This window comes from Ipomoea nil, unplaced genomic scaffold, assembly GCF_001879475.1.
Source record: "Ipomoea nil cultivar Tokyo-kokei standard unplaced genomic scaffold, Asagao_1.1 scaffold0418, whole genome shotgun sequence".
NCBI lineage: Eukaryota > Viridiplantae > Streptophyta > Magnoliopsida > Solanales > Convolvulaceae > Ipomoea > Ipomoea nil.
Window position 1 is genome coordinate 2111821 of NW_017616846.1, and position 15029 is coordinate 2126849.

A 15029-nucleotide genomic window follows, 5' to 3' on the forward strand; every position below is an offset into this window, starting at 1 on the left:
AAATAATTTATGAGAAATAAAATTTAAAATTCATAAAAAAAATAAAGTAAAAAATAATTTAATATTTAATTATTTAGTTGGTGAAAAAAATATTGAGAATTGATGGAGGTAGACTTGATAAGTAATTAGTGGGATCATCTTTTGGTTTGAGTGATACTTAAATTTTATTTTGGATGATACTTTTGAAATGCAAAATCCAAACTAAATAATAATTTAGATTTGTTTATGAAATTATTTTTAGTTTATTTCTAGTTAGTTTGGGTATGCCCAATTTTTTTTTATTAAAGGCATGGTAAAGAATTATTTCATAAATATGGAAAGGCATCAAACTATCTAGGTATAGTCCTTTCTCTCCTTTATTTTAGATAATATGATTATTTTTCTTCTTCCTTCTTCTCCCAATGATATGATTTTGTTTCTAAGGCTTCGCGGAGATCATGTATGTATTATCAAGGAGTGATTTGATACACTTAGCAAAGTCTATGGACAACGAGTGAGCCTAAATAAGTCTCAATTTTTTTTTCTCTAATAATGTCAAACCAAAACAGTAAGTTATACTCTCTTATATGGTTGTAATTTAACAAACGAATGAGTTAGGAAAAATAATCAAAATATATTGGGTACTTTCAATACACAAAAATGATGAAAACTAATTAGTCTACTCCATTGTTGAATAGAATTGATAATCAACTAGATGATTGAAAAAAACAAGGACCTCACTCGTACAATACATTAAGTGCTATTATAGCATCCCTTATTATAGCATGCAATTTACAATCCTTTCTTATGTAGTATGATAATGGGAATACATAGTGCACGTCCCGACCTCAAAGGTCAGGATGTCGAGCCTACTTGAACATATAGAATATATGTGAAGTGTCTTTTCAATCATCGCATTTTTATTCCATTAAATGTTGACACATGCCGTGCTCGGTCTGATTACCCCATAGCTATGCGCCAAATATCCCCCGTTGGCGGGATTTCCAACATGGATCATTGCGTGTAGCACTATATAAGCCATCTAACTCCTTAGAGGAATGGATTTTCGAACTGTCCTATCGAGAAAATCATGACTTGTGAACTCTAGCAGATCACGTGAACTAGAAGAGTCACACTTAATGATATAGTTTCTTTAATATGTTTCTATACACCTAGAGAATACACATACTCATATAACAATCTGGCGTATCGAGAAAATCATGACTTGTGAACTCTAGCAGATCACGTGTACTATAAGAGTCACACTTAATGATATAGTTTCTTTAATATGTTTCCGTACACCTAGAGACTACACATACTCAAATTACAAACTGGCGTATTGAGAAAATCATGACTTGTGAACTCTAGCAGATCACGTGTTGTGAACTCTGATCTAGCAGATCACGTGTTGTGAACTCTGATCTAGCAGATCACGTGTATTAGAAGAGTCACAAATGATATAGTTTCTTTAATCTGTTTCCATACATCTATAGACTACAGATACTCATAGAGATGACGACATTCTCAACAACCAACTCTACCGAGAACATAAAATGAGTTGTCATATTCCACTTACAAATGAAATTGATACAAGGGGTCAATAAAATGTGACTACTCATGTCATTGACACAATCAACTACGTTCCCTCCTTCATCGACTAGTTACCTTTATCTTCCTCAACTAGTTACCTTGTTGAAGTAACTCTCCCAAAATGGGAAGTCATTTAGAAGATTGTAAGTTCGAACCTCAGTGAAAGCGTTGTAATAGAGTCAATAGCATTCAAAAAAAAAATCCTCAATAACCTTAATTAACAAGCCCCGCATAATATAAATTTACCTCACTACGGATCGAAATAAGGCAAAAATCACTTTTAATACCGTCGCTTATGCTAATTTTAGTCTTGTCACGCATTCCAAACAACCATTATTAGTAGCATCATTCATGCATTGATTATCCATAATAAAAACCGCCCCAAAATTCACCTTGTTAACATCCATAAATAGCATTACACTCACTTGACATTTAATAAACTCCAAAGGGGTCTCCACTGCTTATCTATAATCATAAATTATGAACGTTTTCTTATTTATCTATCTACCTCTAATACCATCTACCCACATACACGTGCTTATCTATATTCATATAATCGTATCTACCGCCACTATAATTGCATCCATTACTATTTTCTTTTATTTTACTAGACTAGTTACCGCACGCACATTGCACGAATAGTCCAATGCTCAATGTGCATTTTAAAATTAGTGTTTCAAAAGTTATCACAGTATCATTCGGTATCCTGACGAATACCAATGCAAAATTATCAAAATTTCCATAAAAGTAAATATTTCAAGAATGCATAACTATGACATGTTGCATAAATGTTGGATTAACTGGTGCAATAACAGTTTTAGAGGGAATCACCATCACTGGATGTCTGGATAGTACCCTAAGCATAGGTTTTGTAACACAAAACCTATTAATTGGTGTGACCCATGCTTCCTCTTGTTGTCACATCCGCCAGAAATAAATTTTTGATTTTATCTAATCTCATTGTGTGTTTCACTGCAATTTTAGTGACTTTGCGCAATGCACCTTCAAAACACAGAACGAAATCATCATTTCCAAAAAATACAATGATAATATGCATACATTTATCATATGTGTTGAATATATATTGTAAATTATGTGTATCGTTTCATCAATGTCGCCAATGCGCAATTCTAATTAATTGACCAAAATGAATGTTAAGTTTTATATTGTAATTTTTTTTTTTTTTTTTGGTTTTAGAGTTGTACTATACAATTTTTTGGACAAAAATACCCTTATCCCGTTATAATTTCCGTTATCTTTTTAATTTCTTTTACCATGCATGCATCTATCATATCTTTTCTTATGTTCTTTAATTATAACAATATTTTTAAAATATTATATATTCATTATATATTATATTAATATAATAAATAACTTTTATTTCACTTAGATTTTAATTAGTAAAAATTTGTTAGCTATTTTTAAAAATATAAATATTGGACATATGTTTTTGCGCATCGTGCATATAAAAGACTAGTATATATATATATATATATATATATATATATATATATATATATATATTCAAATTATATTTATTACCAAATAAATAGACTTAGGTTCGTTTTGATCTTTTGACTATGGTACATGTATCAAATTTGATCATTGACTATTAATATTTATCAAATTAGGTGCATGACTATATAATTTGTATCATATTTGGTCCTGCCGTCCAATTTTCCAACCAACTATTGCTAAAGTTTCAACGAAAAAAATAATATGTTCTAATTAAAAGAGCATTTTCAACCAACTATTGTTGAAAAAATTATTTTTTTCTTGTCAAAATTTTAAAAATAGTTGGTCAAAAAATTGGTCAGAAAATTAGACAGTAAAAATAAATGTGATACAAATTACATAGTCATACACTTAATTTAAAAATATTAAAATCAAGTACCAAATATGATATAAATTACATAATCATGCACTTAATTTAAAGTTATAAATAATTAAGGATAAAGTTAATACACTTACAAATTACAATAGTGAAGGATGAAAAGAAAAGAAATTTCTTAAGAAATTGTGTGAAAGAATCCCCTAATAAGATTTTTGTATTCGGTACCTTTTTTTGTTTTTTAGTATTTTTTTTATTTTATTGACCGGCAGATTCTGTCTCGGTAACGAGCTCCATCCACGCGGTAAAAGGAAACGATGGTAGACGCACCGTGACAGTAGTAAAAACTGTCACCGCCCAGTAAAAATTCACCTGTGACAAAAGAAATGCCAGCGTGGACCAAGGAAACTGCGGAGGTAATACAACTTTTTTCACCGATGCGTGCGCCACACATCTTCCGACTTAAGGCTAGCATCGTAATTTCACGGCGTGGAAAACCGGGTTTTTTCCCTAGTCCTAAGCAAAGAAGGAAAGAGAGAAACAAATACAAATATAGAGTATAGAGAGAGGGGAAAATACAGAGGGAGAGAGAGAGAGAGAGAAAGAGAGAAAGAGAGAGAGAGAGAGAGAAGACTCGCCTCTCTTTTGTTGTGTTGTGGGGGTTTCTGTTGCAGTGTTGTTCAAGAGCTAGGCCGAGCCTCTCTGAGCATTATCGGAGCAGAGCGCCGATCGGATCCTCCCGGTGATCCGACGAAATCCAATCTTTGGAAAAACCCTAGTTTCACTCCATTTTACTCCTGACTCTCACTCTTCTCTTCTGTAGAGAAATTTTTGATCGATTCGATTTTGGTTTTTTTTTTTTTTTTTTTTTACATAATTATTTAAGGTTTTGGCTTTGGTTTTTTGGAATTTAGGGGGCAGTCGATCGTCCGGTTGATATTCAGTATAGAGCTGGTTTTGAAACCCTAATTTGGAGGCCTATCTCGGTTTATTATTATTTTTTTCTTTAAAAAATTTTCGAAGCTTTAAGGAAAAGCAAACCCTAGTTTTGATGGCTACAGCTTCTTCTAACCCCGCTGCTCCGAATCATCACTCCCCACGGAGTACCGCCGCCGCCGAAATCGGCGCTCCAGGCCTAAACAGTCCCAAATCTCGGCGGTCATCGTCTGCGCGTGGGGTTTCTTCCCCGTGGACTCAGATTGTCCGCGGCGGTGAATCGGATTCAGTCCCTGTTGCGACCGCCTCTGGAGCGATCCTTCAATCTCCACATTCTCCTTCGTCTGCTAGTGTCGCTCAGGAGCAATTGGGAAGTTCTCCTGATTGGTCGCATTCACAAGCTGCCTCGCCTACCGCTGGAAATTCATCATCGCCAGCGCCAGAGGATGCTGCTGCGGAAGCTCAGGGGGATAGCTCTGAGAATGGGAGTGGGAATAATGCTGCAAAGAAACCAGTTTGGAACAAACCAAACGGTGCCAAAGAGGTTGGTGCGGTTATGGGGGCCGTTTCTTGGCCTGCTCTGTCCGAGTCTACTAAGGCTTCTCCAAAGCCGTCTTCCTCTGATTTGCCTAAAACTATCTCTGAAGGCTCACTCCCCGTGTCTCAGGTTAATTTGCTTTGCATGTACCTTAAATGGTTATATCCTCAAGATTCTCCTTTACAATCTTAATACGTTTTATTGTGGTTGACATTCCTGCCACTAGTGGTTGCACATTTTTCATTGTTTTCTTCATACATTTAACTTTTGGTTTATGTATATCTGTCTCTCTGCTACATGCTTTAGCACTATAGGTTGCATTGTTCTTTGACGTAGATAACTCTAAACTCTTTGATTTATGCACTTTGTCCCTCTCGCACTATGACACAGAAATCTTGTATAATATTGTACTTATCTCAATTTCAAGTTCACTTGTTCTTTTGATTTTGTGCATATTATTATAGGGCACTGGTACTGCTTCATCATCTTCTTCTCCACATAAGCAACTTCACACTAATAATGCAAATCCTAGTTCAACTCCAAATCATGCTCCCAACCGCCAGAGGTCTTTTAAACGTGGTGGTGGAAATTCAAGCAACAACTCGTCAGCTAATGGCAGCTTCTCTCAGCAACAACAGCCACATGTTTCGGTGGCTGATATGACAACACATAATTCTGAAAAATCTGGTAACTCTGGTGCAGAATTATCTTCAAGAGACAATGTGCATCGGGATGGTGGACAGAGAGGAGGATTTGGATCTCAATCACATGGTGGCAATGAGCACCAACACCACCGAAGTTCCAACAGAAGGGGTAATGGTGGGCCACGTCCTCGTGGGGATGGCTCTTATAACCATGGACATGGCGGTGCACGTGATCAGGATCGTGGTGGTCAGGAATGGACTCCTAATAGGAATTTCAGTGGAAGAGATCCACACATGCAACCACCACAAAGATTTCCCTCTAGGCCCTTTATACGGGGTCCTCCTACTCCTCCACCTTTCATTCCTCCAACTGTGCCCATGCGACCTTTCAACCCCCCTATTATTTATCCAGGTGAGATGTGTTACTTTTGAGTTTACTTTATGTAATATGTACATCCTTGATTAGAATTATCTGGCATTGTACTGACACTCAAAGAGTATGCAGAGGTTGCATCTTCAGTGTTTTATGTAACAGGACCACCTCCAGAATCATTTAGAATGCCAATGATTGCCCCTATGTCTCCTGTGTTCTTTCATGTACCAGATCCCCAGTTGCATAACAAGATAGTAAATCAGATAGATTATTATTTCAGGTAGGTTTTTCTCTACCTGTATCTTCCTTTGATAAGGTAGTTTTTGTTACTTAAAATATGTTTGCTTTATTGACATGCTAATCACTTGTTTCCCCTACCCTATTCATTGCAGTAGCGACAATTTAATTAAGGACATGTTCTTGCGTGAAAATATGGATGATCAGGGCTGGGTCCCTGTTAAACTAGTAGCAGGATTCAAAAAGGTGAGTTGGTTGGATTGAACTGTTTTCTTGTTAAAAAAAAAAAACTCTTTTGTGTATATACAATTCAGGATAAAATCTCCTGGCACATTTCATTAACTTAAAACTTTACAGTTTTGCCAGTGATCTATATCTTAGTTTGCATTCTAGTTGAAAAGCAAAGGTAAGCTTTAATAACCTAGGCTCGTCTCCTGGGAACCTCGTGCACTTTGTGAACCTCTTAGGCACTTGGCATCATATATACTAATATACCTATATATTACAAAAACACACATTTCTTTCCACAAAAATATAAATACACTGTATTCTCTAAATATGAGGATTCAAATTTGAAATCCTAATATTCGTATCAAGGGGTTGCTATTTGTGGTTCAACTTATCTGCTCTTTCATTGTGGGTTTTTTTGGTTGGTAAATTTCTACGGAGTATTATTCAGTATGTAACTTGTTGATATGGGTTAGTGGTACTTATCCGAGATTGTTATTTTGCTCATGGTAAGCAGCATGAAGAACATCTTTAATAGTCAAGAAAAAGGACGGCATTTTTTTTTTTTGTATTGTGAGGAAAAATTTTAATAGTTAGGCTTTGAATTTTAATGGAGTTCAGGAAGTTGTGAGTTGATTCTACCATGTTTTGGTAACATTTTTCTGGAAGGAAACATGGGGGGATATTGAGATCAATTAGGTTGTTGTTAGACTGTTAGAGAGTAATTTAGGAATTATTGGATGAATGGAACTAAATATGCCAGATACTTCTATTTAGTTTGAATTTGTAGACTTGGTAGGACTGATGGCTGATCTTGCTTAATGAGTATTTAAATTTCTAGCTTAATCTGTGTTTGCTTTTGTTAGAAGGTGAACATGTAAAACAGGGTGTTTGGTGGTGGTGGGTGGGGAACCAACCTTTAACATCGTGATACTTCTGTAGATTTTAGTACCTGAAGGTTAAATCTTTTTAGTACTATGTTTTCTAATCACTTATGTCTAGCTGTAGACTTGTGTTTTTGTTACTTCCCTTTTTCTGGGTTAATTTAGATTGTCCGTCTTTGTTTCTGTTTTTCATATTTGTTTGATCTCAAATGTTGTGAGGTTATTCAGCAGCTGCTAGTACTTGCATTTTCTGTTGTTAGGAAATATACATCTTTTCTGGACTGGAATTTAGATTAATGTCTTTTTTCTATTATCCTGAGTAATAGCATTTTGGACATAAATTCTGGTTAATTTGTGTATCTCTGTTATTCTCCAAGTCTTGATTAATATTGGGGAACTCTTTGTCCACCAAGATAAAATAATGATTCGTCCATCATTGTGCATATTTGCAGTTTTTTTTTTTTTTTTTTTTTTTTTTTTTTTTTTTTTGTGAGTATTAATTATTGTGATCATTCATAGTTACTTTTTGGTGGATGATCCTTTCTAGTTATGGCCATAGTCATCTAATCACCTTAAGGTGAATGATATCCTGTGTTTTATAGTGATCATTCATAGTTACTTTTTGGGGCTTGGATCCTTTCTACTTATGGCTATAATCATCTGATCACCTTAAGGTGGATGGTATCTTGCTTTTTATCAACTTCAAGAATTTGTTGTTCTATCTTGTAAAGGTTTAAACTCAGAAATGCCTGCAGGTATACCTGGTACAGGTCTGCACTTAATGTTATTTCAATGTCCATTTGATAGAGTGCTCTGATGCTTTTGTATAAACCTTATTTGGGATTGCTAATGTTCCTTTTCTGTTAATGTCTAAGAATATAACTCATTTTGTTGGTTGATATGTGTGTTTGGGTTGTTCTCCTTTGTGCATTTGATGTGTATATTTTAAATCTCACATTCTGGATGCAAATATTTAGACTTGTCATAATTTGTGCTTCAGATTTTTTTAAGAGATATGTAAATACCAGGCTGTTTTTGACATTTTTACAGGTTTCTAAGCTTACAAGCAGTATACAGATTATATTGGATGCCTTGCAAGCTTCAAGTGTTGTGGAAGTACAGGTATATTGGTTTTATAGGTTTACCTTAATTTAGATCTCTGGTGGTTGTACCTTTTCTTTGACCCTCTGAGAGAAATTATTGATATGATGTTCAGTTGCATTCAATAGTCCATTTTGATACATTGCCTATAATTTATTGAACTTGCAATGGGTATGAACCTGTTCTATTTTCATGTGAGACAGAGATTGCTAATTTGCTATTCTACTTGTGAAGCATTATTTATTACATTTGGCAGAGTACTCACATGAAAGTATATTATATTTGAGAAAAAATAATGAAAATCTGGTTTGCCGTTATTCTGAAATCTTAAGTTGGAAATATGTGTATGCATGTACCAATCTAGTAAACATTAGGTATGGCTCTTGCCTTGGGTTTAGCTTTGATAGTCCCCTTAATAATAAGCTAAAAAAGAGTTGAAGTTGTGAAGCATTCTTTTGTCACATAATAAGTTTGACTGGAACACAGTACAATTGAAAGAAAAATGAATGATATTATTGCTGTTTATGAAAACCTTTAGTTGGGAATATGGACATGTACCATTTTGGTAACGTGCTCTCTAGTTTCGGTTTGTTGCATGGAGCGTGATTATAGTAGTATTTAATAAATTAATTTTTCTTGCAGGGTGAGAAATTGAGGCGACGTAATGACTGGATGAAATGGATCGTGCCACCATCTATGCGATATTCTAGAGTATCAAGTCCTCAGGCTGTACAAAACTCAAGCTCTGATATGGTTATGGCCCACCTCCAGAGCGTTACATTGGATGAGATGGGTGGCAATTCTGAAGCATATATTAGTAGAACATCGTCTGGGGAGCCGACTAGCACCTCTCAGCAGCAGCAATCTGGCAATGAAATGATGGGGACAATCACAAGTCAGGGAGGGCAGTCAGCGGCTGCTGGAAACTCAAGCAACTAAGACTTTGTGGACTGAAGAGGGAGGGGGGAGGGGAGGGAGGCCCAATCTTGACAAGAACAATCAGCTTGGCCTGGGGGCGTACAGTTGTACAACGAACTCACGTTGGAAATAGACAGGCAAACCTACCTAAAGCGGATTGAAAAGAGAAACAATTTATTAAAAATAAAAGAGAACACAAAGGATAGAGAGTTAAATGACTTTAAAGCTGGTTGCTTGAGTTTGTTGGGATGTATATTTTGTTTTTATTTGGGGATAAAGTCTTAACGTTCTTTATTTGTTTTTTTTGCTGTGTGCCATTATTACTATTGTGCATGGGGAGTTTTGATTCCACTTTACCCCATGCCATTCCATGCCCGCTCCTTGGTGGTTATTTTTTGCCCCCACAAATTTTGTGGCTAAGTGCACTATTAATCAGGTGGAAGTGAAGTCGGTGGTTGGCTTCAAATGCCACAATGCTGCAGCTAGCTGGGTCCTGGTGCGTCTGTCCTGTCCTGTCTTTTATAGAGCAGTATATTCTGAACTGTTATGTATGCCTTCTCCAATATGTTTTGTGTTTGCTGCCTTCTTGAATGGCCTTCCTCCCTCTTGGGAACAAAAAGTGTTTGGAGTAGGCATACACATATTGTATACTCCCTTTTAATTTCATGGTTTGTGTTGTGTTAAAATTTCAGCCTCATTATTGTTAATGCTATTATAGATTTTGCATGGTTCATTAATTGCTGCTTTGCTTTATAATAATTTAAAGAAAAGGAATTAGTGTAGTGTGTAGGCAAACATATAAAGAAGACAAGTCTAACAGCCTAAACCAAGCCATAGAGGAAACCTTCAAGTTACTAAGCATAGAGTAGAGTTGTTCCTGTATATTTCCTTCCACTTGGTATTGGAGTATTTCGCATATACACATTTTCTTGGTATTTAGTTTTATGAACATTTTATTAGGATAATAATGTGTTGATGAAGACAAAAATAGCATAATCATATATAGATGTAGACTGTCTGATAAGTGAGTGAGTAGACAGCAACAGTCAGCAGTGGAGGGAGTGGAGGTGTCAGCATGGGGGCAAACTGATAATATTCCTTCCAATCCCAAGTTTGCCCTCTTAACCAATATATATCATCACAATTTTTCTTTCACTTGACAAAGACAAAACATCATTATGAATGTAATGTTTTGTTTCATTACTCTAACAATAGTATCGTTAAGAGATTGTAATAAATTTAAATTAAAAAAAAAAAAAGTCTTAAGGGAATTATAAATCATTATCACAATTACAATTGCAATTTCATTACTTTCTACAAAGAAATCCCAATTACACAAGAAGTTGAACACTATGATAACTACTACCTGCCTATCTATTCTCATTCAACAACCATGATTCACCTATCTCTAACACCATCATTTCTTTGTCATTATTCACTTTGAATCTCTCTCTCTCTCTCTCTCTCTCTCTCTCTCTCTCTCTCACTATATGTACCAATTACTGTGCTTCATCACCTCATCACATGCGGTTGGGTTTTGGAAACAACATACATTTTAATACTAAGTGTTGATTAGGCCAAGTAATCTGTTTAAGTAGATAACTCATATTTATTTAATTAACTTATAAAACTCAGTGCGGGATATATCAATGAATTATGTCTGTATTTTTTATATTTGTCAAGTTGTACATTATATTAAAAATATTGTACTTTAATATTTTGTTTCGACTAAATTACTCTTACACTAGTAAGTATTTCATTAGTTTAATATTAATTACTAAATCAATTACCTAATTGTATTTACCATTAATATATTGCTTACCAAAATAATTTACCTACTTAAAAAGGATTATATTAAATCAAATATATGACTAACCAACACAAATAATTGTAAACAAATTTATCACAGTTATATGAATCATTTATAATATTTTATCTAAACAATCATAGAGATACATATAGATAGAATACAATATAGATTCTGTCATTTATTTTTCTTATTTTATTTTAAAATTATTTTAATATAATCATAATTTTTATATTTGACTCCCACTTTCGCACATCGTACTTATAAAAGCTAGCAACTTAAATAAAGAAAAAGAACACAACTTTTGCGTAGAAACTCGAAAGAAAAAATAAACAGCATTTTTTAACTAAAAAATTTATTGTCACTCACTACACTTCAAAAATTTCTTCATCATTCTAGCGTATATAACTATATATACTACTACAACAAAATAGTGAATAGTACCAATGATTTTCATTCTTTTAGTGTTTGCTTGAAAGTCACTTAGAAAATGATATTTTTTATATTTGGCTAAAAATTAAAACATTATATTTTAATGTTATGTTTGGTTCATTTATAAAAATGAACACAAATATATTACAAATGTACTTTTTATAATTATTTTAACTATGATAATAATTATTTTTAAAGAATTTAAAATGGGTGTCAATGTACTTATATTACGCAATATAATTTTATTTATATCAAAATTTAATTAGTCCAATTTGGTTCAATTAAAAAAGTAATCATGCATATGTTGGTTAGTTTGTTCATACGACACCACTTAAAAGAAAAGAAGAGAGAGAGCGAGAGTAAGAATGTGAGAGAGATATGAAAGATATTTTCTGAGTAAAAATCTTAAAATACGTTTTTCGTCTAAATAGACCATTTTTCATTTAACCAAACTAAATATTTTTCATCGCCTACATTTTCCTTTGATATCCAAACATTAAAAAATAACTTTCAGAAACCATTTTTTTCAAGTTTCTAAACGACTCTAATAAGTACAACCTTAACCTAATTTTTGGACTTGCATTTTTATTTTGTAATAATAATTTGTAGGCACTAGAAAAATTGAAAATCCATACTAGTAACATGTTGTGGCAAAGCATTAGCAACAAATCACATTAGTATTTACTCCGTAAAATATAAACAAATGATTTAGTCTGTGGATTTGAAATAAAGAGGGTTAGATTCATTTGGAATGGTCAGAGTTTTTGTTGGTATTTATAAGGAATAGTAAGAAGTTGCAGAGGAGAGTACAACGTTTGAGTGGCATAAATAAATGCGGTGGTGGAATCAGAATATTGACAGAAAATTTGATGTATGACAAGTGGACGATGCGTCACTCTAAAAGATTTTGTGGCTTCCTCCACACGAATTGCCACGTCAGCTTTATATATATAATCCGATCAGGTGAGGACGTGAGGACTAATCTTGTGTGTTTATTTTTTTATTTGGATGGTCCAGATTTGAGTTCTTGAGATGACATGGATTGATATAGACAGTTGTATAAGAATTCACATAAAAAATAACTTATCAAAACCCGTTACATCAAAAAGTAAAATTGAAAGAGTAAGATTACAAAATCCATGTAATAAAGTGCCATGAATGAACAAAAGCAGTGAATTATTAGAAAAGGATGAAGGGGGTAGGTGGTGGCATGGTAGCTAGGTGGCAGTGCAGTGGGTTTTAAATATCTTTATTGGGGATAGGGATTGAATCTGCAAAAGGTTAATAGGGAGGGAATAGGGTTTTGACAGCTGCGTATAGTGATGGCAGCTGTTTCTCTCTCTTTCTGCCCGCTCTCCACTTGTTGCCTCAGTGTAGAGTTTTCTTTTTATGTTCCCATTCCACCATTATCAAACTGCAGGTTTCATTGCTTAGTTTATCCTTTCACTGTTTGGTTGCACACTTTACTACCAATTCAACATACCCCTTGCTAGCTTCCATGCAATTTTTTTTTACATCATTTTTTGGCTAGCTAGCTAGTATACAACAATGAGAAAGTGAGTTAGTAAAGGAGTGGGGTTTAGAAAAAATATATATATATATATATATAATTTTAAAGGGTGTTTTAAAATTCGTTTTCGAGTAACCGTTATCTAACTGAAATTCTTTGATTCAGTTATTGTTAAATGTTTTATAGAATTCCTGTAAGAGTTAATTCAGTTCAAAATGACCTTCGTGCATGAAATGTGCTCGTTAAGTTTGTTTAATGTTTTTTTTTTTCCCTTCATTCTTCTGTCTCTATTTCTTTCTCCTCCCCCGTCCCCCTTTTGGTACCCTCTAAAAAAAAAAAAAAACTAACAAAAAGTTTGGACGATTGGGTTGCTCTTAGTACGGTTAGTTTAAGTTATGTAGGGTTATTCAAATAATATGAGTACAGAAATATTACATTACCTTATTTTGTTTAAATTATGTGATTACCTTAATAAATTCATATTACCATCATATAAGATTTTGAAATGATTTAATTACCTCTCTCTCTCTCTCTCTCTCTCTCTATATATATATATATATATATATATATATATTACATTTCAATATTCAAATGGTTATTAACCAATAGAAATCCCCGTACACAATTTTTGTTTTTTTTGTTTTTTTTTTTAAACACAATTTCTGTTTATTATATAAAATTATAGGTAAACATATTAATATTAAAAAAAGTGTACATTCAGTATTTAAACCTTTTTTTTTATTTTATAAATGAAGTACAAATCTGATTATTTTAAAATTTTATATAATAATTACTTACGGAGTATTTGATTTTTTTAAATGGCTTTGTGACTATGGATTCGTAATAAATTGGTATTTTATTTCATTGTTACTAGAACACAATTGTATTTTGTTAAAAGAACTATGAATATATAAATAAAATAATGATACTATAATATCGTTGCCAAACAAAATCGAAGTGCATAATTTAAAATCGAACCATAGCCTATGCACATAAATTTCTTTAAAAAAAAAAAAAAACAAAAAAAAAAACAGAAAGCTAACCTTGTGACAAAAAAATCATCAATTATATTCATCACATATCTCATCATTTACGGTGCAAATATGTATGGGCTATGCATTTTCGATCATCTTCGCTTTGATTATTTTCCCCATCAATAATATACCCTGAAATCAAATATATAAAGTATATACTTATGATAAATTGAAACATAGGATTAAAAATAAATGTAAATTTCAACCAAAAAAAAAAACAAAACTCATTCATAAAATTTAGGACACAATTTATAATATTATATATTTATCCTAAAACAAAACATGTAGATAAAAATTGACTGAAAACATGAAATACAAATGAGTTTATAAGAGAAATTGAGTACATATACATGTGTCTATAGAAAAAAAAAAAAAAGCAAATAAACAAACAGAAATTATTGTACATAGAAAGGGACTAATATATATATATATATATATATATATATATATATATATATATATATATATATATGTAAGAGTATGTTTAGCACAACGTACTCTTTTTTGAGCTTAGATTATTTAGGATTTGCCATAAAGGACACACAAGAATATGTATTTGAAGTGATGAAACATTCTTGAAATAGAAAGTAATTGTTTTTTTTTGGGGTAGGTTAAACATAAAAAAGGGTTAAAAAAAAAGAAAAGAAAAAGAAAATGCATGTTTACTGGATTTGGGGTGGTAAAATGTGGGAAAATGAGGTATCCTACAAACAGAAGCACCCACGCCTATGCGTTGCATAGCCCTTCCATCACTCTACTATATTTGGAACTTAAATGCGTCACAATTCACAACTCATCAACACAAATACTTCCCAAAAAAAAGTTTACTTTTTATTTCCATCATACTAAATTAGTGTATTTTTTTAAGAAATGAAAATCTCTATAATTTGATTAATTTCAAAAAGAAACAAGGTATAAGGATAAAATTTTTCATCATTTGAGGTTACAAGTGTATGATTTGTATTTAATTAATTAGTCAATTTTACT

General features: G+C 32.9%; 1 protein-coding gene across 1 annotated transcript; it reads left to right on the forward strand.

Annotated features, from left to right (window-relative positions):
- The first annotated feature begins 3965 nt into the window (after window positions 1-3965).
- LOC109172669 (la-related protein 1C-like) lies at window positions 3966-9663 on the forward strand. The gene is made up of 6 exons (XM_019321876.1): window positions 3966-5003; window positions 5339-5930; window positions 6024-6171; window positions 6284-6374; window positions 8291-8362; window positions 8984-9663. Exons 1-6 carry the CDS (start codon window positions 4452-4454, stop codon window positions 9278-9280), a joined length of 1752 nt encoding a protein of 583 aa, XP_019177421.1. The 5' UTR covers window positions 3966-4451; the 3' UTR covers window positions 9281-9663.
- Window positions 9664-15029: the final 5366 nt, after the last annotated feature.